Below are 23,322 nucleotides of genomic sequence, written 5' to 3'. Positions count from 1 at the left end.
GCCTACTTAGCTACCTTTTTGGCGATCGGTTTGTTAAATGGAAGACGTTCAATGTGATTTCAAGTCATGCCAGCTTTGCTGGACTATATCAAGATATGTGTACTTGGTCATTTTGTTCCATGAAGGCGCCGATTGCCGCCGGTGGTAGACCATCTAAAAGACAAGCATTCTCTACTGGCTTATACGGAGCACAAATTCATATACAGTCAGAGATGATCATACTGCAGATTCACTGGCTCCCACGAAGACTCGCAACCATACAATGCCCTGACATCTACTGAATATTCTGCTGCCGTAATTGCTTCAGGGTTTGGGCACTTTTCAGAATTTCTTGCAACAGCTTGGAATAGTCCCAGCCTAGCTCCTTCGCTGCCAACGCAGTCAGACTTGCTTGATCCTCCCTACCAGGCCGACCAGGACCGGTCATATTAGGTTTCATATTCACATCAAATATCGCGAAATCTGCTGCCTTGTCCTCATCAGGCTGTCGTACGTCGATCCGGATAGGAGCAGTCACCTTCAACTTGGCCGCAACACGCTCACAGGCTTTTTCGACCGCTTCATAGGCAGGCGATGCGCCGCGCTCTTCAGTGGTCAGACCGCGCGAGTTTGTGGTAACTGCGACGGTGCCGTTGTATGGTGCAATGCCTTCGTCATGGTTAAATCTAATAACAATTGGTAAAGCGGTATAGTCTGGATGCTCCCCTGATGGTGGCATGACCGTGACGGTACCTTCTTGCCCTGATAGATACTGCTCGAGCATCGCTGGGCTCGACTCCTTGAGCAGCCCTTCAAGGTGCACCCTGAGACTGTCGCTGTTCCGACAAAGCTTGACGCCATGACTACCCCTGCCACGAATTGGTTTCGCCACGATTTGGAAAGGCAAGTCTTGAGCATCCAGATCGTCTATCGAGCGTACAAGCCAGGATTTGGGTAAATAGAAAGAGCCGTCTCTACGCAAGAGCTCGTTCACAAAATTCTTGTCATCGTACTGATCGACAAGTCGAGGTGGTTGGCCAACAACTCGGATGTGCGATGCGTGCTCGGAGAGCTTCGATGAAACTTGTAATGGATGCGATGAGAAGAGGATGGTATTTGCCCACAAATGCGTTGTACCTCGATTCACTGCATCTATTATACCTTCTTCGGTGTCTGCGAAGCACCAGTCCGTATCCCTTTGCGGGTCCGGGTCGAAAGCAGGAGTGGCGGTGTCTATCCCAGCTTGCTGGAGGACGTATGCAATATCTGCTCCTGAATCCTGGTATCCTAGCGTTTATCAATGCAGACCATAATGCGAAGCATGATGGTTACCTACCTCCTGGCTTCTTCGGCTTTCGTACACCGTTAACGATTGGTGGTTCGATTGCTTGGTACAGCACTGCGACCTTGTTCCTGGTTGCGGACATATGACGGATGAAGCTTTGGTTCAGGTATGTTACATAGCGAAACTTGAGACACGGAGCTGGTCGCCAGAGCATGTTGCAGAAAGCATTTGTGCTTCTAGCAACTCATGACACTATATGTGGTCCTCACATATTGTAGTCGCTATCATCGACGATGAAGTATGCTGACCTTTACAAAGTTCTAGTGCACATGGCGGAGTTCGAAAACAGCGGTTTCACTGGAACCAAATGACTCGTTCCGCCGAACCTTCCCATTCGACTGACCGTGTCCACGGAGGGTCAACCCAGCTGTCAATCGACCTCAACATTCATCGCGCCTTGTTACATAGTCGTGTGCAAATCTTCTTTCACCATGATGAGTGCCACGATGTAGTATCATTGTCGAATCTGACGCGCCGTTACTCAAGTCTGCCGCGGTTTGCATCTGCTAACATGTATATGGGTCAAGGACAATGCTTCCGTCGCTGACAACTCAGGTTCGCACTACGAAGAAGACCTATACGGAGAAGCCAATCACGAAGAGTCTGCAAGAAATTGCCGAAGAAGCTGTTGAAGCAGCGACTGCTAATTTCCTGAACTAGTCATTCGTTGAGGTGAGTGGATAGACCTCGAAGCTTTCGCTAAGGCTTCTTTGGACGAAGCGGCAATAGATACGTACGTTAGCAGCAGCTCACCATAGCAGTACTGAATGAAGTCTTCCCGTATGCCTCTTGTTGCCTCGGGCTGACCTTGTTAGTCGCTGCTTTAGTCCTGCTACTAGTCTCTTGATGGTTGAGAATGTACAAAACCATGGCGCTCGCCAACATGGCTTCGCTGACCAGGAACTAATGAGAATCGAACATTACCATTCTGCAAGATCTTGCAGACGTATCTGAACATTCATACATAAGTGGTAGAATGGTCATTCTATCCACGCATCTGTCCGAGAAGCTCGAGATAACCGCGGAAAACTGCTCGAAGTCAGGCAGTTCATCCACGCTGCCAATGACAACACATGATACCAGCGACAAAACCGAGCATGATATTGAAAGGACAGCGACAGAACAGGCTTGCCCTGGGAATCACAAGCCCGAAAGAGTCACTACAGCACTTGATTGGACTGGTGCTGAAGACCCAGAAAATCCAGAGAACTGGTCCACTGGCAAGAAAGCATTCCATATAGCATATGTCGGACTTCAATGCTTTGTTGTGTAAGTTTATGCTTCAGGAGAAATTACAGGAGCTGACCTTGTGTAGCACCTTCGGATCTTCAGTCTATACGCCTGCCATTCCTCAAGTTGCTCAACGTTTCAATATTAGCATAATCGCTGCTACGCTACCACTCACTTTGTATTTAATAGGCCTGGCTGCCGGTCCAGCCATCAGTGCTCCCATCAGTGAAACATACGGCCGAAGGATAGTCTACCTGACTCTATTCCCGGTTGCTCTCCTCTTCACTTTGGGCGCTGGACTCGCGCGAAACTATGCCACGCTTATGGTATGCCGTCTCTTTGCCGGAACGCTTGGATCTGGAGCACTTGCTATAGGAGCCGGCACGAACAGTGATCTCTATCCACCCCTGACCAGAGCTACTATCGCGTCTGTGTTTCTACTTGCACCTTTTGCAGGTCCTGCACTTGGTAAGCGAAGGCACATACATCGCCAGATTGCACACTAACAAACATTAGGTCCACCGGCAGGAGGCTTCCTAACAGAATTCAGAAACTGGCGATGGACTCAATATGTCATACTCATGGTTGGGCTGTTAGCGGTCGTAATGGGCTTCTTCCAGAAGGAAACATACAAGAAGATCATCCTAGCTCAACGAGCAAAGCGACTCAACCTCCCACCACCTCCGAACCCAATGGCTAGCATGAAACCCTTCCAGAAGCTCTACTTCGTCGTTACACTGACACTCTCACGACCTATACTTATGCTATTCACAGAACCCATTGTCGCCTTTTTAGCTATTTACACCGCCTTCAACTTCGGTGTGCTATTCTGCTTCTTCGCAGCCTTCCCACTCGTATTTCAGAGTCTCTTTCCTCAGATCCAGATATACCACTTCACCATAGGTGAAGCAGGCCTCGTCTTCCTCGCAATAGGAATCGGTTGCGCCATTGCAACAGTGATTTTCATCCTCACTGACAGACTATACTATCAACCTCGAGCACGCAAAGAAATCGAGGTGAACGGCAAAGACCCTAGAAGTCTGCTCCTTGCTCCAGAGAAGAGGGTAATTAGCGCAGCGATCGGAAGTTTCCTTCTGCCAATCAGCCTCTTCTGGTTCGCCTGGACTGCGAAAGCCAATGTTCATTGGATTGTCCCCGTCCTGGCGACAGTCTTCTTCGGAGCCGGCAATATGCTCGTCTTCTTCACAGCGGTCATGTACACATTAGATAGCTACGGACCAATGATGGGAGCGAGCGCAATGGCGGCGAATGGTATTCTACGATATTTGGCTGGGGCGGTGTTCCCGCTGTTTGCTAGGCAGATGTATTTGACTTTGGGTGTTGGATGGGCGACTTCGTTGCTAGGCTTCATTACGCTGGGGCTGATGCCGTTGCCTTGGATATTAATCAAGTATGGGTGGTGGTTCAGGGAGAAGAGCAAATATGCCTCGTTTTCGAGGGGGCTGTGAGCGCAGGTCTCACAGGAGGTCGACCTTGCAGAGATTTACGCTGCTGGTTAGTGGTTAGACAATAAGATGACGCTGCTTGACCAATGTGACCTCTTCGTATTTGATTTTGACCGCCGATTCACCTAAAACTGTTTGGGAGGAAGTATCTAGATTGTTGCAGCCTTTCGGCGTGTACATAAACTTCTTCCGACCTGTTCGACATGCTTGCTATACGTACCTCGTCGTATTGACCTTTGTCCACAGAGCTGTAGCTCGCGGATTTTGCGCCGCATCTGTTGGAAACCCCCCTCGTAAATCTACAACAATTCCTCGGACAGCCTACATCTTACTCTTCAACTGCTCATGCAACTGTTTCAACTCGTCCATCTCCACCTTTTGCTGCGGCCAACTGATCCCGAGCCCTTGCTGTTCGTCCGGCTTTGGTATTACGTGGAAATGAACCTGTGTGAACCTTCGTGTCAGCTGTAACCCCTCCGAAACACTCGCTATTTCGTAACAAAAAATACCGTCTCTTCCCTGATGGTCGAGACGCAGAACACCTGGAGGGTCCGGGACAGACACATACATGATCAACCACCTGATGCGCTATCCGACCATTATTCTGCAGGATATTGTAGTCTTGCGCTCCCAGAGCACTTGCGATCTTCTTCGCGACTGGCATCGCCTCGGCGAGTTCGTCGTCGGGGATCTCGGTCAGTTTCATGCCGTGGGTTTTAGGTATGATTAGCTGGATGAAATCGTGGTCAGTATAGTCTGTTCGGCTACATTTGAGCGTCGACTTTCGTCGCAGGGTGAACAGGGAGACGTGTTTCGTACAGCATGACCTTTGGCTAATGGGTTGATGTCCAGGAAAGCAAAGACTTTGGGAGAGTCGTGGAGCTTGAAGGATGGGATTTCACCTGCGTGATTGAGGTTAGTCGTAGGCCTTCTCGAAGTTGGTAGACGAGATCGTGGTACCCTTGATGATTTTGCAGAATATACAAGAAGCCATTCTGGACATTAACGTTTCTATGAGTGTGTGCTTGTTGTGAACTGAAGATTATCTGAATGCTGCTGGTCTATCTACTGCTCAACGCGAATATGTTCGTCCTGCGTCATTGTTGGGGTACCCCCAATTCGTGAAATTGACAACAAGGTGCGGGGCTACAATTCTAGGCTTGCTCCTATACTCAAGTACTGGTAGGCGTGAACGATCAGGAGGGAACCACTAAATTCCATTTGATGGGCCAGAGCCAAAGATTGCCTGCTCGACCTCCAGATGTGTTGTCTCCTATGCAGCGTCCTCAAGGACTTGACCGGGGTGCCGCGCATCTCTTTCGGCCTGAAGTCGAAATTGTTAGTATCACATCGTACGTCGAAACAAAAGAAAGGGGCAAAGCACGAAACGTTTGAGCGACTTTTGCACAATTTGCCCGAGGTCGACCATTTGCCATACGACACAAGCTGATCACGAGGCTGCCACATTCCCCGGTGTCGAAAATTCAACTGCCTTAGACATTCGCTGCCGTTGAATTAGGTGTGCTTTACAGAGCCTGTTCATTCATGAAGATCTTGCTTGAGCGTCACTTCAGGTCTGTCCACTCTGTAGATGGCCTCAGCGACATTGAAGTATCCCTCGTACTCAATCTCCTCATTTCCAAGATCGTAATGGTAATGTCCACCTCTACCATCCATGCTGAAACAATGAGTATGTTCCATACGCAAACCCATCTTCTTGTCTGGATCCGCAGAATGAAGCACGCTAAGGCAGACAATCTGATCACCGTCGCCCTTGACAGAGAAGTTGTGATAGGTCAGCCAGTCGTTGAGTTGATGGCGATCCTTGAAGGGTAGTTGATCTTCGGGTGGGAAACCAGGCATAACGTGGAAATTCGCTTTACCTTTGAAGACGAAAACACCACCTAAAGATATTGGATGGGCATCACCAAAATGCTCGTGCAGTGCAAAACGTATCACGTCTGTGAACGACTTGGTCGCCCCATGCCGCTTCTTGGCAGTAATCTTGAGGACTGGCCCTGGCAAGCCTGAAGAGCCAAACAGATTCATCATCAATGCACAATCTGTCGACTGACACCTCTCGCAGACAACTTGGATACTATCAGACGTCGAGGTGTCGACTTTCGCATAGTGAGTCAAGTTTGTGATATCTTCGAAATTGTCTTTCCAAGCAAGATTCGGAGCCAGTTCCGAGTTTTGTCCAAGAATGTGGAAAGGACCTGCACCTGCGCCGATTAGCATACCCTGATCGGGAGCCATACCCATGCAATGTCGAGCAATATCAAGCATCGAATATCGCTTATCGAGAACTGGTCGAGGAAACAGATTGGGTTGACCACCTATATCCGCAACGATGGGACGGCCTCCTAATCCCTGCCCTGCGAGATTAAAAGGCGCGCCTCGCAAGTCTGGGCATGTCGTGACTTCCACTCTTGCGACTGAGTAGTTCGATTCGAAAGCCTGCTGCAGAGGCAAGACCAGCTCTTCCAAGGACGTCCTCGGCAATTCGTACACGTCTGTCTTCATGTTGATGTCCGTAACGATTGATTCTTCGTAATATCAAGTGACGGACAAAGAATCTATAGCCACTTCCTCGAATTCACTATCTTCCATCTCACGATAACCAAGTGAATTGATTAGATTTGATAGTACCTTGTAATCACATAATCAAACCGAAGGTGTAGTGCTCCAATATCGAAAGATGCGGGGAATGAAGTTCCGAGTCGATTTCCACTGGTATACGAACGCATGTGCTACTGTAAGAACGTTAGTATCTCATGTAATACTTAGCTGTCATTTTCTTGTCTGTCTGTTATTGCAGTTCTCGCTCCAGTGCCGCTGCTCTCGAGCACCTCATGCCACTAGAAGGACCGCGGTACGTCAGGTCAAGCAGCGCTCGAAATGACAGTGGACGAGGCAGATCAGCCATTGAAGGACCAAGGAGGTAGACCCTCGCTGATCTTGGGCAGATCAACATAGCAGGACGGTTATCTTAGCAAGTGGATCATGCTTATTAAGGGAGACTCAAAAAGTGCAACCGTGCTCGCATGCCAGCAGCATGCTCAAAAGAGCGTGTCTATGGCGAATCAGCAAGCTCCGGAGCTGATGGCACGATCGAGGACAAGCAACCTTCGTTGGCGTATGGCAATGGCTGATGAATGTTTGCAATTGTGCCAGAGATAGAAATCGCGACCAGAGCAGTTTCCAAGTCGGACAGTTAGCGTGATGGTATATGCCTCAGGCATGCATGGTACGCTTTTATGCTGAGCAACAACATCTGAACGAAGAGCACTCCCGGAGCACAGGATATCCTTTGATTTTTGCGTGTAACCGCTTGACTCACATGTCTCCATCCATATTGCTGGACAGATATCAGAAACGAGCTAGCTGGTCTGGTAGTAAAGGTAATCAAGGCCTCTTGCCCCCCCAATATATACAGACACTGTAGGTGAATAATGCACATGCACCAGCTGGACTTTACACTCGTCATTCACCATATTGACGTCCTTCTAGCAACCATCGCGAGCATCAGAATGTAAAATCTGTGAAAGTGACCGCCTCGTCGTAGGACCTCTATGTTGCAAACGCTCCGCCTAGTAGTGTTTGTGCCGTTCAGTGAACGCCTTCTATCCGTTCTTTTTCACCTCATATCCGCCTCTTCTTCGACAGAGCGAGGGTCGTCCGTATGGGCAGTAGCCATTGAGAATTGTGTTCTAATCGACTTCACTTAACTGCTTGTAAAGTCGCGAGTTTCCCCCTTCTTTTTCATTGGTAGTAGAACAAATCCCAACTCTTCACAATGCTCTGGCAGCCTCACCTTCACGTAACGTCCTCCTAAAGTAGGCCTTAGCCATCTCGTACGAACTCCAGCAAATCGCGGTACTCGGCATAGTCGTGATGATTCTCGGCCTCCACCCTCGAAAGAAGCCACTCCAGCCGTACTCCCTTTTTATTATCCTGGCTGCGCCCATCAACCCACTCACACCTCGAATCTCTTTATCCTGACTCAACCCTCTCGTCTGCAAAAGTGTCTTGATCACATCTAACGGCGTTGTGAATCCCGCTGCGAACGCACCCGCTAGCCCACCAGCTACACAGTGCGTCATGGGATCGTAGGCTTTAGAGGGGTTCATTACTTTCGAAAAGGATTCGTAGGCCATGAATTGGAAGGCGGTGAAGGGGACGGTCATGGTGAGGGTTGTGGGATAGGAGACGTAGAAGGCGGACAAGCCTTCTGTGCGGAAAATTGTGCGTGCACAATTCCATATGGTTGGGTATGTCGACCCGTGGACTTGCATCCGCTGCTTGATCACTGATCTCTGTTAGTTCCTGTCCTCTCAGCTCTGAAGATGCAGCTGAGTGCTTACCGTCGAAGGGATTCATCAGAGCGTCACTGGCTATTGTCGCACACGCTCCTGAAGATGCCGCTGCCAGAGGATGATGCTTTCCATCTTGCGCGTTGCCGCCTGCGAGATCCTTGACCACCTCATAGGTGCCAAAGTAGACTGCATGTGCCGGACCTGATATAGAAAGTCAATTCTTGCACTCGTATAGCCAGACTGTGAGGTCGTACCGGCTCCAACAACCACACTAGACATTCCACGCCATAGTGTTCTTATGCCTTCTAACCTTGAGATTGTGGATAGGGCGTTTGATATGCCTGTGTAGATGGTCCCGCTCGAAGGATTTATGACCTGCATTCGTGTCTATACGTGAGAAAGTTAGTGCTGCACTCGTTCCATAGTCGGCTGGAACTTACCTTCATGAGATCAACTGGATACATGACCGTGTGTTCCTGAGGCCATATTAGCCACTATGCAACGCATGCTACCTGACATTGCTTACAGCAATACCGGCAAACGCGCCAGCCATCATGTTGTGAGAAAGTCCATATCCTTCAGGTAGAGCTTCATAACTATAATCCCATCAGCTCCGAGCTCTTTAACCCCGTGCGCTCATCACTGCTATACTCACTCAAATTCTTCTCCAGGCACAGCATCAGGACTGTTGTGTGTCTGTAGAGACATCTTTTCCGCGGGCTGCGAGAGCGCCGCAGGAAGAGATGCTGGCGCCGCCACTTTTGCTGTTGTAGTGGTGATCTCGCGCTGTATAGAGCAACGTTCGGTGAGGAAAGTTTAGAGTCGCAGGTGAATTGTGCTGGACTCAGGCCTGCTGCTTCGGTGATACAGACAGCTCAGTCTCACTCGATACCTGGATGATGTACAATGGCCTATCTCGTCGAGTCCGACCACAAAGAATACAGTTTTTTGACTCAAGGTTTTGATGGGTCCAGATGGATCTGGGAAGGTGATGGTAGACTATTGTACAGGGAATGACAACGACCAGACTGATTGACGCGACAAACAATTGCAAGAGCTAAATAGCCACCAGACCAGAACCGTTCAAAATGTTTTTTGGCACAACCGAGCTTCAGTAAGAAAAGTTTAGCTCCATGACGATTTGGCAGCGACACTACTGTATCGTGCTGCGTGAGCGCACTTCGGACGCTGATCTACTCAAGCAGCTTTACGTATTCATTGCGATTCCCTGCCTCCACTCACCTCTTTTCCTTGCCAGTCAGCTTCCGCTCTGACTCAATTTGTGTTTAATCTGATGCTTATATCTTTCCCACTTGGTCGACCTCATTTGTCCGTGAGATCTCCTTGGGCCAGACTACAAAAGACTCCGCTATACCAAAGGTTTCTGTAAACCGTGTACATAATAGCATGAGTACTTGTTCTCTTGCGATGTGCATGATTAGTTCTAAAACGAAGTATTCAAGAACCACTGGTAGCCACTAACAGAAGTAACAATCTCAAAGATGTTTAGGTATTCTAATTGACGATATGCTGCAAAGCATTATTCGTAGGCATACTCAAACACTGTCATCCTACCATCGTTTCCGTTGCACCAGGCTAATGCACATCAAGAACGTAGCAATGCCATGGTTGAAAATAGTCCCTTTCATAATACCTGCCCCCAATATCATGCATACGATCTTACCCCAGTCCACCCTACAGAACTGCTGAAGCTGTAGGTTGATCCGCCGTGCGCCAGACCCTCGAGGGCATAAATGATCGTGATCTGTGCAGTCCTGTCTAGTTCCGTCTTGCTCGTACATACCATCTCCGAGGAGTACGGTGTCTGTGTTGCGACCCTGCTTGAGCTACTTGCTTGACAACTGCTTGGTTTGGAACTTCGAGCTCAGCTTTACGAGCTGCTCCTCACAATTCCGCACTGAAAACCCAATTCTCTAATCACGTGTTAGTGTGAATCGATGCCAGGAACATCACAACCCGTACCTTTCTTGAGATTCTCTGCCGTGTCAATCAGCAGGATTTCACGTCTTCGCAAGCAGTATGTTGTCTTGTCTAGAATATCCACCTTCAAGCCTGCAAGTTCCGCGACTGGTTTTTCGAACATGCCACTCAATGCTTCCACAGCCATCTCAAGATCTTTCTGGTTCTCCTCGAAGATTACCGTCATGTTGTTGCGTTCCAGATAAAAAGCAAAAGCATATGTCCATTTGAGAGTTTGGCGACATGCCTGGAGAGCTTTAGAGGCTGAATCGAGAAACTGGACTTCGATCCACGACATGTTAGATTGTGTTTGCAAACTCTGCATCTTCTTCTCGGTCTTCAAGTAGAGGTCCTTATCCAACTTGGCCGATTGTTCATGGTTGGCATAGCGATTGTAGTAGTGCAGATATCTTTCCAATGAGTGTCTGGATTTGGCCTGAGCATCACGAGCTTCTGACCCAGATTTCTCCTCGAATCGGTTGCAATTGTACCAACTAGTCCCATGCTCTGACCAAGGGCCCATGCACATCCAGCAAAACTCGTGCTTGCATTTTCGGCAAGTCATATGGTTGCAGCCACCATTTTTTTCTATTGTTGAGTTACATTTTGGGCACTCTTTGGTGTTGGCCGAGATCCAATTCGAGGTTTCTGAGTCATCTTCACACTTTTTGAGCCATTTCTTGACAAGCGAGCAGGGTGCGGGCTGGTGATCACTCAATGTGCAGCCGAAGCAGAATGCATGGTCGTTGCGACACCTGACTGTCGGGACGACTCTCATAAGGTCTCGCTTCTTGACGGCGCACTCGATGGCATATTCACAATCGGCACCAGGACACCACTTGAGATTGTCCTTGTCGTCGACATAGGTTCGTGTCAAAAGGACGTTATATCGAGCCTGCACCTCGTCATCGCATAGCATCCTCAGAGTCTTTGCGTCAACTATTCGATGGCACCCGTCCTGTGGGCACTGTATACGTGCTGCTTCACCCTCTTCTTTGACTTTCCCAGTCAAGTAGCTTGTGTAACATCCAGCACAAAAGCGGTGGCCGCATTTGAGTGCATATGTCTGCAAACCAGGCTCGTCTTCGAAACATATATCACACACGAAACCGGGTACGGCCACTGTTTTGGGAGATTCGGAAAAGGTTGGACCTAAACCGGCTTCTTCAAGCACCTTCTTCTGGTTGTCCATGTATGATTCAATCAGCTTCTCTTGATTCCACCGCATGAATCGGAGAAGAATAGCAGTCTGTTCTGGGGGCAGCTCGACGATGTTGGATACTTCTTGGAATTGTTCGTTTTGCTGTGAGTTGATGTCTTCTGGAGTGAGGGTCTTGAATTCGACTTCATAGGGTTTCTGAGGATTAGTCAAGATTTCTTTCTCGTAGCCAAAGCCAGCATCTTGCTCGCCAAAGTCTGCGGATCTGATTAGCTCAGTCATAACGCATTGCAATTATAGATCTTACCACTTCCTAGGTCGCTGGCTTGAGTACCATCGTCGAAGTCCATCTCGTCCCCGCTGGCTGCGGACATCATGTCGTCGTCCGAGTCCATGTCTGGAAGAGACAATGTGTCTGGCTCTGAAATAGGTGTTCGAGCAATCTCTTGTGTGTTACTGGTATTCGATTCCTGCTTAGCTCTCTTATTCGTATAGCTCGTTGTTTCGTTGATGTTGGTGTTACTGGCAGCCTTCCTCTTTCTCGTGATTGGTGGCGTGGTGAATACTGGAGGCCTGCGCTCCCTTGAAAGGAGCACAGGCAGTGGATTGAGTGTTGAGGCGAGCGGATGCAGAAAGGCTCGACTTGAGTCTTGCGTTTCGGGCCAACGCCGTGAGCTGATAGGTGATGTGATGACCAACACCGAGACACGCTAAAAGAGGGTCGTCGAGAGCCCGGGATACTGGCTATGTCATAAGGGCCGAGTCTAAGCCGATGAGTCTAAATAGACAGTAACTCTTCTGGCAAAGAACGAAAGCAAAGAATTGCAGATCATCGAGGTATAGATGCCTCATCGAACGAACGAACGTTATTGACACAAACAGTCTGCACTGCAGGAGCGAATCCGAAGTCACTCAGCGCTGTTTAAGAGTGAGCGTTTACCAGGACAAACTGGCAGCCATGACCACGAACGGGCACGCGCCACTGACCTATTGAAGTCACGCCGCTCCTCTTGCAGCCTAAAGTTACCTAAGCACGACTACTAGTAGTAGTGCTAACTGGATTTGTCCTAGAGCAGCATTGATGAAGAATGCTGGTCAATCGTGGGGTAGCGCCTTAGAAACCGGTTACTTGCGATTTATCAATTGGGCAATACTCGATGGTTGTGACTGACGGTAAACACATACAGTGCTCCGAAGTGAATTGACTCGAGCACAACATTCACTCCAGGTTGTGCTCAGAAAGCACACTGGTATAAGCAAATAGTCCTTCCTCCCTTTGCTTCTTTGTACCCAACCAACAGCATGCCTCAATCCTCCTCGCCATCGTCATCCTCTTCCTCCTCTTCACTCTCTTCCTCATCCGTGGCTGCCAGCCAGTCAATGAACGGCTCAGCAGCATCTCGTGTCGCAGCGACATTGTCCTCTTTTGATCGCTCATCATCGAACCATTTGGTGAATGCCTCTTCCTCAAACACTTCGAGGTCGTATAAGTCTTTCACGAAGAACGGCATAATCCTAGCACCATCCGTCCTCCTCGACAGGTCCAGCTGAGCCTCAAGCAAAAAGACTACTTGCTCTTCGATTGTCTGTTCTGCGTTTGGTCTTCTGACCAGGTTTCGATATTGCTCTAGGGTTTTTCTTGTCGCCTTATCCGCGCTCGCTCCATTGTCGACCTCACTATGTATGTGCCTGGACAGAGCGATGGCTACCGCTTTCTGCACCTGACCCCCATCTGCTCCGCCACTGAATCTCAATCCCATCAACTCGCTCTGCATATCGTCCGAGTTTCTGTCTTCCTGCATTCGTTGCACCAATATAGCAGCTGTATCGTGGACGAACCGTTCACTTGTGTCTTCTTCTGATCCATGCGTCACAAAACTTGCGCTTCTCGAGCCATCCTTGGATATCTCATCGGAGGGCTCTGAAGCATCCGAATCAAGCGAAAAGGTGGATTCTGCGAATTCTTGTTGTCCGTAGAAAGGTCTCGCCCATTGACTTTCATATGTAGGCTCGTCCTCATCACTTTCAAAGGCATCCGCTGCTGGATCTTTTGCTAGCGTTCCGTCCTTATTGAAGCTTGACGTGGATGTGACTCGTTCGCCTGGCGGAATATGACTGCCTGCGGGTATTCTGGAACCGAAAGAGATCAAGGCACCATCCTCGATCACACATTTGTCGCCAATGAACGTTTCGCTACCAACGATGGCGCGGCTAATTTTCACGTCGCTTCCGATAGTAACATCGTCCCAAATGAAAGCTGAGTCAATATTCGCTCTCTTGCCGATCTGACAACGTCTACCTACGATTGTTTTCCGTATACTGGTACTGGCTCCTATGCTAGTACCCGAACCAACGATCGTGCCGTGGTCCAGTCGTGTGGGTCTCTGAATGATAACGTCATCCTCTTTCAGGATGTTCTTTCGTGATCGTTGGAATCTAGTGCCGGCGATATTGTTGGATAACGCTAGTGAACTTGCAATGCCATGCTGCAGGTCGTACGTGATAGCAGCATACGCAGCAGGACTATCGACCCTATGTGCATAGTGTTCATCAACAACATATGTGTGTATCGTCTTGCCATTTAGCTCGTAATCCTTCAGCACTCCATACAAGAAGTCTTTACGAGGATGCTGGTTGTCGAAATTGTCGGACCATAAGCTTAGCATGTCCGGTGTGCCAATATCGATGCGACAGTCGACCAAATCCTGCCGTACATCCAGTTCCGGAGTTTTGAGTATCTCTGGGTCGACATGCGTGCCAAATGCTGTGCCAGCGAAGCTTTCTTCGTAGTGAAGGATTCGATCTTTGGTAGGGTCGATGACGAATGTAGGCACAATCTGGTCTTTATGTCGATGGTCGCTCTGGTTTCTTTCCCGTACGAGAATTGTCATAATAGCATCCTTGTCCTTCTCACGACGTTGCTTGTGTACTCTAAGTGCTTTGCTGATTGGGAAATCCGAGATAATATCGCCGCTAACACAGATGAAGTCTCCTTGGATAAGTCGCTTCTGATCTATATCTCGCATAATGTCACCGACGGAAGTAGCCATACACCTCAACAAGATGATTTTCAAAGGAGAAGACTTCGACATCCATCTGGAGGCATTGAGATACGTCTCGACCTGTTCAATATGAGCTCCCGCGTAAAAGAAGACATCTTGGACACCCGCACTCGCGAGGTACTCCAGGGTGTATTCGATCAGTGGCGCATTTGCCAGTGGTATCAAACACCTAGGTCTTTCGGTAGAGAAGGGCGCAAATTTTGACTCAAAGGTATCTGCGACCACAACTGCTTGCAAAGGGTCTTCCTTGGTGTCTTCTTTCGTGCGGCCAGCAACCTTGGTCTGCTTTGGAGGCATACTGAAGAACTTCAAGTACCATGCGATTCCTGATATGATCGCGCTGGAATTTGATTTCGAGGTATGCGCAAGTGCGATGTCTATAAGGCTGTGGACATTCCAATTTTTATTGTACAGGTACTTGTGGACGCTGTGATTTGTGACTCGATAGGAAACACGCGTGGGGAAGATTTTTATTCCGCCCCGTCGCGTTTCAGGTTTGACGTTCAAACGCGAACACTTTCCATCACTACCGCGAGCAGATTACTGGAATGTTGTACCAATATACCCCATCTCATTTTTGTGTGGTCGATCAAAACTATCTGGCAGAATGTCACTCACCTCGTTAGCTGCAAACCAGCTAAACCTGGATTCTGCAGTCTGTCAGAACGGCAGCGATGAACTATAGACCCCATCGCGCTGTTCTTCCTAACCTCAAACCACAGAATCACCTAAACTAAGCAGTTCCAGCAGAGTTTCCGATCTTCGACTCGTCTTCTTCCGGCTGCAGCTGATCTACTATGTTTCTCTCGTCCTTTTGTGCCAGTGCCACAAACTTAGTATGGCTTCCTCTTGCAACTATCTCATTCTTCTGGTTGATGAACTTCACTGTGGTAAAAGCAAGCGTTTTCCCAACTATCCACGATTAGAACAGAGCTATTTCCACGCTCGACGGAGGACGTACATTTGTCGCATCTTGCCTCCGCTCGAATTAGATCCCCAACCTTACCACCAGAACTGAGGTAAGTAACGTTGAGGTCTGTTGAGACGCCAGTCGAGTACAGTCCTCGCGACGCTAGAACTAAGGAGCCCCCAATATCTACCATAGAAGCTATCGTTCCGCCATGTAAAATATTAAGACGATTGGTGTGGTGCTTTTCAATGGGTAGCTCGAACTCGACCTTTCCGGGAGTCGCTGCAGTGACTCGAAGCTATCATAAACAACGTTAATGCTTCAGTCCGGACAGCCGCTGCTGAGAAGCGAGCTTGTCATCGTGTATGATGTGTACCACGGCATTGAACTTACACTTTCGACCAGTCTGCTTCTGTGTCAGCGGAAAAGCTGATGTCAACCCTGTTCTGGTGATATCTCACCTCGGCTCTAAGCCTGACTCTGCCCGGAAGGACGCCCAGACCTGTATCGCTGAGCTCAATACGATAAGCAGTTCTGCACAAAATTACATACTGACCTGACAAATTTTAATGCAGCCATTTGCGCCTGGTTTACTACAAACGGAGGTCACAATCAAAGATTCTCATAAGCCTTGGGGCAATTAAGTAGCAATATTTATAAAGTGCCTGAAGTGAAGCTCTACCCAACGGACGGTAAATCGAGGAAAGTTCGTATAGCAAGCGCGTTCCCACCAATCAGTGATCTTCCGCGTTCGCCATGAACTTCAACTCGGAGACGCGTGTTTCAAAGTCAGAGGCTTGGCATTGCCGATGGCTCAACGAATGCTTCCACTGACTTTCTCTCCTATTGAACAACCTTCGCGCATTCGACCATGGACGATCACAATGCAAGGGTCGAAGCACTGTCTCTCAAAGTCCAGGAGTTCTACGAGAAGAAAGTGCCATTCCGGTTATACCATGGCAACACTAATTCAACAAGACCTTCAGTCAGAACACAGGCCACCTCACTTGATGTATCGCACATGACGCATGTCATTTCAGTTGATGGAGAAAGCCTCACGTGTCTTGTAGAGCCGAATGTTTCTATGGACGCTCTTGTTGATGCTGCGCTGAAGCATAATCTAGTGCCGCCAGTTGTCCCCGAGTTTCCAGGTATTACTGTCGGTGGTGCGTTTGCCGGTACAGCCGGGGAAAGCTCAAGCTTCAGACATGGCTTCTTTGATGCTACTATCAATTGGTGCGAGGTGATTCTAGCCGATGGGAAAGTTGTCAAGGCCTCAAAGACGGAAAATGCAGATCTTTTCGAGGGTATGAAGGGTACGTTCGGAACGTTAGGGGTAGGTGTGCTGTTTGAGGTGAGGCTTATTCAAGCAAGCGAGTATGTTGAACTGAGCTATCATACTGTTTCTCAAGGTATCCAGGAAGCGAAAGAGCTTATTCGAGGTGCTTGCCAGAAGCCACCAGGTGAAATCGATTTTGTGGACGGCATTATGTTCAGTAAGCCGCATGGTGTGATCATCACTGGAAAGTTCATCGAAAGCAACGAAGAAGGTCTATCTGTTGCCATGTTCCACGGAGCTTGGGACGACTGGCACTACCTGCATGCTGAACAGATCATGAATGCAGATCTGAAAAGCATAGGGTCTACCGCAGAGAAGCCTTCCGCCCTCCATCGGGAGTTGGTGCCTTTAATATCATACCTCTTCCGATACGACAGAGGAGCTTTTTGGACAGGCAGATATGCATACAAGTACTTCCTAACACCCTTCAACCGCATCACAAGGTATGGTCTTGATCACTTCCTACATACGAGAACAATGTATCATGCTCTCCATCGTAGTGGTATGATGGAACAATTCATTATCCAAGACATGGCGCTGCCATGGTTGAAGATAGAAGAGTTCTACAATTGGATCGATGAGAAGTTCAAGATCTATCCTCAATGGCTATGTCCGCTGGTAGCCGATGGAGCAGGAGGTGGACTAAACCCTCATCACAGTCTAGATAACGACCTCAACGATGACTCGGGGATGATGCTCAATATCGGTGTTTGGGGGCCCTCACCAGGAGAACCTGTTGCAACCAACAGAATTATCGAAGCTAAACTTACAGAACTCAAGGGCATGAAGTGGTTGTACGCACAGACGTTCTATACCGAGCAAGAGTTTTGGGACATCTATGACAGAAAGACCCACAACGAACTGCGATCCAAGTACAATGCGACCAGTTTGCCAGATGTCTATGACAAGGTAGGAGACTCGAGCAAAAATCGTGGTAAGGGTCTGACGGGCGTATGGTCAATCTGGCCATTTGCCGGAATCTATGGTGTTCTGTCATGCATCAAAGGCGGTGATTACCTCCGAAAGTCCTAAGAAATGAAAGTCATTGAACCTTCTATATGGGTTTGGTAGGTCGTGAAGCCTTGCAAGCCAGCAGTCAGGGCATTCGACTGGCTTCGGATCTGGTCCTTGACCTCTAACAGCCTCCCAATACCAGCACCGGCTGACACAGTCTTTCCTCCGAGAAAAGCTGCTTCATCCGACGCGCACCAGACCAAGAAGTCTTCCGGAGCTATCGTACCGTTCGAGAATGACCCAAGATTTGATGACGCCTGTTCGCTCGTTGCTGCACGGACGTTGACGACTCGCAAGCCTGTGCTCTCATTCTCCTTGCCAAGATACTCGACGACCCTTACAGCTGCAAGCTGACTAGCACTTTCACTCGAGTTCTTGCCCGTTTGACCACCACCAATATTGCTAGACAACACGTTGATCAATACCGCGCCGTTTCTCATCTTCGAGAAGAAGTGTCGCCCAATATGATGCAAACTTTTGACGTTGCGCTCAAATACATTCCACCATTCATCTTCGTCAGCTCCGCGGATGCTTGTTCTCTGGACTGCTGGTGGCGACAAGAAGTTGACCAAGATGTCCCACGCACCTAATTCTGCTCGAATGTTGTGAGAGGCAATTCCGACACTCTCCGGAGAGGTAATGTCGACTTCCTGCAGCACCACACTGGCACCTGACTGTTGTTCTAGCAGTCTGTTCTTGACCTCTTCCAGGTAGGATTGGGAAGGGCCTATCAGAGCGAGATTAGTCACACCTGCTTTGGCGAAGGCCGCGGCCACCTGTGGTGGGAGTTGTGCATCGGGATATAAGCCTATAAGGATGAGTGTTTTGGGAGAGCTAGAGGAAGACATGTTGTATTCAAGTGCTCACGAATGCAAGTGAAGATCGATGCGAACATAAAACTATATGATTAGTACTTCGAAAGAAGATTTAAGTTCCTGCCTGCTGTTCAGTCAACAACTTTTGCAAAGGACAAGAAATGACGTGATTGGGGAAGCGGACAATCGTGCGGAGCAACGGTAAATGAACAATCCATTGAGAACTTCCTGCCAACAAAACCCATGCAGTCTGGGCCGGGATATGAGGCTGAGCTACTTCCTTGACTCTTGTTCATGAAAGACACGCACCGGGCTGTTTTGCTGAGGACATTCGTGGTAGGAGGCATGTGGTAGAAATGGTCGTCACCGAATGAGTGAGGAGTCTCAGTGAATGTTCGGCATATCAAAGGTACGGTCTGATACGAACATATGCAGAATATCGTCTCCCGTTGGCTGTACCAAAGCAGTCAATGCTCGCTCCCATACCGCGGTCACCTCAAATGACCTTTCCAGTCTCGTTGTCATCTTCTTCATGTAACACGTAGAGACCCCAGTCCATGATCCTAGCGATTGGCTGGACCAGAACAACTGAAAGACATACTTGGCTCTTTTCTAACACTCGCAACCCGATACTTTAAGCAAAAGTTGATGGTCGAACAGCTGAGTAGAGCTTCTTCTTGTTGGAAGTAGCGACACGATGAGGTAGAGGGAAGCTGAGGCCTTTTGTAATGAGCTGCTTAATATATGGTCGTCTGACTTGGTTGACATTCTCAATCTCGACAACCTTCAAGATCTGTATTCTATGTTAGCCTGTCCTTTCCCTTCGGATTCTCCCGGCACATACGTGAATGGACCTAAATCGAGCTCGGTGCTGAGCGGCCATATCCTGATAGAGAGCCTCAACAGCCTCGGTTCTTGACATCTCCCGGTATTCCTTGTACATGTTGTGTGTGCCAGATCTTGAATCATATCGAATCCAGATACCGAAGTTCTTGACCTTGAGCGGTCGCTTCTCGTTGATTACGTTCAATGCAACAATCTCGCCAGTTGACTTCTTGACCTTCCGGAGCTTCATCAAGAAATACCAGAAGCGGGACTTTGCGACAACGGTGTTTGGCGCGAAGATTCTCATTCGGTAGAGTTTGGGAGTTGGGTTCGTCTCGGTCGGCAGATGTCGACCAATGACCTGGTATTCTTGGAGGCGACCTAGAGGTTCTCGTCAGTAAAGTGTTGTTTCTCGATTGCATATGTGTAGGATCGCAAAAGTCGTCCGTGGTCTGGTATGGAATTCAACGTTGCTCAGCACTTCGCTCTTGCTCCTGCCCTCTGTTCCGTCCTTTTCGCCATCGAAGCACTTGCAAAGTCGAACCCAGATGCCCAATATCCATGTTATTCGTTCTCAGGTATCCCATCGAAGGTCGATTTCGCACAGCAGTTCAGACGAATCGATGTAGTGTGACTTACCCATCTAAGAGGTATTAGCACGGTCGCAGCATCGGTATACCAAGTAAACTCACCTTAAATGTAGTTGTGGACCTCGTGAAGCTGACAGGAATAACAGGCAAAAAGTTGTTGTCGTTTCAATCCTGAAGACTTGACTGCGCCAAGAGTAGCAATGTGCGGCAGTCACTTCTTCTTCTGAAGGCAACTCATCCGATGTTCCAAGGCAAGCACGGTCTTGGCGCTTAACCACTTCGGAGATACGGGCTTTTCAACCGCCTGATGACCCACTCAGCCCCACCCTCCACGGCAACTTGGTCAATCCTCGTCCTTCCTGCCAACTACTACCAGGCTCTCTTCGCTCTTCGCGATCCAAGGGCGACGCTTACATCGTCACGAGAGACGGTGCTGTGAGTTTGCCCTGACACAAAATGGGAAAGAACCATGTCTATACTGTTTAGCGATTTCCAAAAGGCTCAACGAATAGGTGATGGTCATCTACTAGCCTCTTGCTTGGCCCCCGTGAACACCACGTCTGATCCCAAACGATTATGGTCATTCTCCCAGCTTACAAACTATCAGGCAGTCGAAGCTGACATAAGATGGCATATAATCCAGGACCAAAATGCTGTCCGTCGGGAAAAAGCAGAAGCTAATCAATGGGTTCAAGTGTTCATCTGCCTTTGGAAGTGCATCAGAGAGCTAGCAAATATCGAGACAGGGCAAGGCGGCCGGTGGAACGTCGCTTTCCAAGCATACAAAGAGCTTTGCGTAGCTCTCTGTCGAGGCTACTCACATTGTGGCTTTCAAGCTTGGACAGTCCATTGTATGGATGTCGCCGGTAAATATCTACGAGTATTGGCGAGCAAAGCAGACTCCGAATCCACCAACGCTGTCGAAAGCGGCAGTGGCTTCGTGAACGGTCTCTCGGACGATGTCGCCGAAAACAGTGAGAAGAACGAAAAGCTTATGGAGGCTGCACGTACCCTATCACAGATGATCTCAACTTGCAGAAACGATGACTCTGATCTCGCCGAGTCACGAAAATGGGGCATAATCAGCGTCGCAAACCACCTCTTCAAAACGTACTTCAAGTTGAACAACATCAGTCTCACCAAACACGTCATCTTGATGCTGGAGTCACCTGGTGTCAATCTACCACCTCTATCTGCCTTTCCAAGATCCCAACACTGTACTTACTCGTACTATCGTGGTGTCCTAGAATTTCTGAAAGAGAACTACGTCGGTGCCGAAGCACACCTTTCCGAAGCCTTGACTATATGCCATCGAAATGCCACAAAGAACCAGGAGCAAATACTTACCTACTTAATCCCAGCTCACATGCTTACGAGTCAACAGCTTCCAAGCCGTGCAACGCTCGAACGACTTCCAGCTCTGAGAGAGCTATTCCTACCACTCTGCACAGCCATCAAGGCCGGCAATCTATCGGCTTTTGATGCAGCACTCTCTGATGCTGAGGCGGATCTTGTGAACAAGAGAATATATCTGACGCTCGAGCGGTCTAGGGATATGTGCATGCGTAACCTCTGCCGGAAGGTCTTCATGAATTCTGGATATGAAGAAACTAAAGATCCCAGCACAGGAGAAGTTACCGCCAGAACGCGGAGAACGAGGTTGAAAATCAGTGAATTTGAAGTAGCAGTACGTGCTGCTTACAGGAATTCTGTTGAACCAGTCGTGATCGAACGAGATGAGGTCGAATGCTTTCTTGCGAACATGATATACAAGGGATATATGAAGGGCTATATTGCCAGGGATCATGGCATGGTGGTTCTGAGCAAGAAAGGCGACGCTTTCGTCGGTACTGGTGTATGACAGAGGACCAAGTCGGCCATGACTACGCGAGAACGTCCGTGAGGACTTGCCAATTTGATCCTTGAAATTACCTGGTTTTGAACCACTGGCACCCTACTGGTCGTAAGCTCACTGTCTCCTACGAGCTTTGATGAAGACACGCTAGAAACGCGCTAGAACGTGCAAAGTCGTGCTGCCGAAAATTAGACCCATGTTCCTTGCTAGAGATAAAGAGTGTGAAGGCGCCAGGCAACGTGTAGTAAACAAGCACGGCCAAAGGAGAAGAGCTTTTCGATGCAATTTACTCGTGTGTTAGCGAAGCGTAACATGCATCGCAACAATCTTCCGCTGGACGGCGTGAGGTTTCGACTTTGGTAAGCGCCATACTAATCGTGTAATGATGACGTTGTAGGTGATCGGCCCCGGTACCTGAAGCCAAAGCTTCAAAATACTCTCTGCGTACTCCTGCAGATTGCTCTTACACGCAAATAACCTCGAACGCCTCCCTCACAGATTTCTTCACTACCAAAACCACACACCATACAACATGCAGTCGATACTTGGTCGACGATCCGTGGCCGGCCTGAGTACCTCACCAGCTCGCTTTTCCCGCCAAATATTACATCCTCAAGCTCTCCAAGCTCAAAGAAAATATGCGACAGACAACAAGGAGAATATCAAACGCGGTCCGGGTGGAGAGCCACAAGGGACAACAAGCAGAGTGCCACTGTTCGTTTAACTAACAGTCCTATGTTGCCCATACTGATCATGTTCTATGCAGAATCTTTGCCGTCATGCTTGCCAGTCTGCTACCACTCTACTATTTCACACAAGCTACTGTAGGCACGGGAAACAAGTCACCTGGTGCAGGACAGGCGACTATCAGAGACAAACGAAACGAGCATGGTACCGAGAACGAATACCGCGACCCCAGAGACAGTGGGAAGAAGACTACGCCGGGTGAGGAGAAACGACGAAACAATTCAGGGACTGCTCCAGGCAACTGAAGAATGCACGATGGTAACCAATCAACCGGCTCTTTCCTGCTTTGGGGTCCCTTCGATACTGTCTTTGAAGACATGATATAGGGACGGCGACCCTACGAAGTATAAACGGCCAAGTCATACTATAAATCATCTATGTGGCCCACAAAGCTCACAATGGTGCTGGGTCCTATGCTAGAGATGGTACCTTTGCAGAGTATAGCCTCTAAAGCGATGGTCACTGTATACCAGGCGGCTCGGCGAGCATTGCATTTTGTTCGGCGTACATGTTAGTTGCGAAAGCTTCAAGCTTGGCAATCTGGACATGGCGCCGAGAAAAGAGAACCACAATATCATTTCCGCAGCAATTTTAAGCATCACTTATATCACTTCCCTGATATACGAATCTCGCATGATGTGGGTTAGAGATATGTTAGAGAATTTCGAACTGTAACTGCCCTTCATC

General features: G+C 48.7%; 12 protein-coding genes across 12 annotated transcripts; 4 read left to right on the top strand and 8 right to left on the bottom strand.

The window, feature by feature from the left end:
* Nucleotides 1-274: 274 nt before the first annotated feature.
* Nucleotides 275-1,406, bottom strand: LTR64_001929 (uncharacterized protein; the record flags this gene model as incomplete). Its single annotated transcript, XM_064896306.1, has 2 exons — nt 275-1,266; nt 1,316-1,406. The coding sequence occupies 2 exons, from the start codon at nt 1,404-1,406 to the stop codon at nt 275-277; spliced, it is 1,083 nt and encodes a 360-aa protein (XP_064758993.1).
* A 1,162-nt stretch (nt 1,407-2,568) lies between these two features.
* On the top strand, nt 2,569-4,023 carry LTR64_001928 (uncharacterized protein; the record flags this gene model as incomplete). The annotated part of the gene is made up of 2 exons (XM_064896305.1): nt 2,569-3,022; nt 3,071-4,023. 2 exons carry the CDS (start codon nt 2,569-2,571, stop codon nt 4,021-4,023), a joined length of 1,407 nt encoding a protein of 468 aa, XP_064758992.1.
* Nucleotides 4,024-4,341: 318 nt separating this feature from the next.
* HNT1 (Adenosine 5'-monophosphoramidase) lies at nt 4,342-4,726 on the bottom strand (the record flags this gene model as incomplete). Its single annotated transcript, XM_064896304.1, has 2 exons — nt 4,342-4,464; nt 4,589-4,726. The coding sequence occupies 2 exons, from the start codon at nt 4,724-4,726 to the stop codon at nt 4,342-4,344; spliced, it is 261 nt and encodes an 86-aa protein (XP_064758991.1).
* Nucleotides 4,727-5,559: 833 nt separating this feature from the next.
* On the bottom strand, nt 5,560-6,546 carry LTR64_001926 (uncharacterized protein; the record flags this gene model as incomplete). The annotated part of the gene is made up of 1 exon (XM_064896303.1): nt 5,560-6,546. One exon carries the CDS (start codon nt 6,544-6,546, stop codon nt 5,560-5,562), a length of 987 nt encoding a protein of 328 aa, XP_064758990.1.
* Nucleotides 6,547-7,814: 1,268 nt separating this feature from the next.
* On the bottom strand, nt 7,815-8,892 carry MRS4 (Fe(2+) transporter; the record flags this gene model as incomplete). The annotated part of the gene is made up of 5 exons (XM_064896302.1): nt 7,815-8,332; nt 8,388-8,540; nt 8,594-8,726; nt 8,780-8,815; nt 8,866-8,892. 5 exons carry the CDS (start codon nt 8,890-8,892, stop codon nt 7,815-7,817), a joined length of 867 nt encoding a protein of 288 aa, XP_064758989.1.
* A 1,352-nt stretch (nt 8,893-10,244) lies between these two features.
* On the bottom strand, nt 10,245-11,873 carry LTR64_001924 (uncharacterized protein; the record flags this gene model as incomplete). Its single annotated transcript, XM_064896301.1, has 3 exons — nt 10,245-10,273; nt 10,323-11,735; nt 11,786-11,873. The coding sequence occupies 3 exons, from the start codon at nt 11,871-11,873 to the stop codon at nt 10,245-10,247; spliced, it is 1,530 nt and encodes a 509-aa protein (XP_064758988.1).
* Nucleotides 11,874-12,785: 912 nt separating this feature from the next.
* GCD6 (translation initiation factor eIF-2B epsilon subunit, GEF) lies at nt 12,786-14,837 on the bottom strand (the record flags this gene model as incomplete). Its single annotated transcript, XM_064896300.1, has 1 exon — nt 12,786-14,837. One exon carries the CDS (start codon nt 14,835-14,837, stop codon nt 12,786-12,788), a length of 2,052 nt encoding a protein of 683 aa, XP_064758987.1.
* Nucleotides 14,838-16,321: 1,484 nt separating this feature from the next.
* On the top strand, nt 16,322-17,821 carry LTR64_001922 (uncharacterized protein; the record flags this gene model as incomplete). The annotated part of the gene is made up of 1 exon (XM_064896299.1): nt 16,322-17,821. One exon carries the CDS (start codon nt 16,322-16,324, stop codon nt 17,819-17,821), a length of 1,500 nt encoding a protein of 499 aa, XP_064758986.1.
* Nucleotides 17,822-17,843: 22 nt separating this feature from the next.
* LTR64_001921 (uncharacterized protein) lies at nt 17,844-18,651 on the bottom strand (the record flags this gene model as incomplete). The annotated part of the gene is made up of 2 exons (XM_064896298.1): nt 17,844-17,870; nt 17,923-18,651. 2 exons carry the CDS (start codon nt 18,649-18,651, stop codon nt 17,844-17,846), a joined length of 756 nt encoding a protein of 251 aa, XP_064758985.1.
* A 601-nt stretch (nt 18,652-19,252) lies between these two features.
* RPL20B (60S ribosomal protein L20B) lies at nt 19,253-19,750 on the bottom strand (the record flags this gene model as incomplete). Its single annotated transcript, XM_064896297.1, has 2 exons — nt 19,253-19,411; nt 19,463-19,750. The coding sequence occupies 2 exons, from the start codon at nt 19,748-19,750 to the stop codon at nt 19,253-19,255; spliced, it is 447 nt and encodes a 148-aa protein (XP_064758984.1).
* Nucleotides 19,751-20,502: 752 nt separating this feature from the next.
* On the top strand, nt 20,503-21,894 carry CSN12 (COP9 signalosome (CSN) subunit; the record flags this gene model as incomplete). Its single annotated transcript, XM_064896296.1, has 1 exon — nt 20,503-21,894. The coding sequence occupies one exon, from the start codon at nt 20,503-20,505 to the stop codon at nt 21,892-21,894; it is 1,392 nt and encodes a 463-aa protein (XP_064758983.1).
* A 526-nt stretch (nt 21,895-22,420) lies between these two features.
* On the top strand, nt 22,421-22,880 carry LTR64_001918 (uncharacterized protein; the record flags this gene model as incomplete). The annotated part of the gene is made up of 2 exons (XM_064896295.1): nt 22,421-22,602; nt 22,655-22,880. 2 exons carry the CDS (start codon nt 22,421-22,423, stop codon nt 22,878-22,880), a joined length of 408 nt encoding a protein of 135 aa, XP_064758982.1.
* Between the last annotated feature and the right edge of the window lie 442 nt (nt 22,881-23,322).

This window comes from Lithohypha guttulata (assembly GCF_036872675.1).
Source record: "Lithohypha guttulata strain CCFEE 5908 chromosome Unknown scaffold_1, whole genome shotgun sequence".
NCBI classification, from domain to species: Eukaryota; Fungi; Ascomycota; class Eurotiomycetes; order Chaetothyriales; family Trichomeriaceae; genus Lithohypha; species Lithohypha guttulata.
This window is presented reverse-complemented; position numbering and strand designations above follow the sequence as displayed.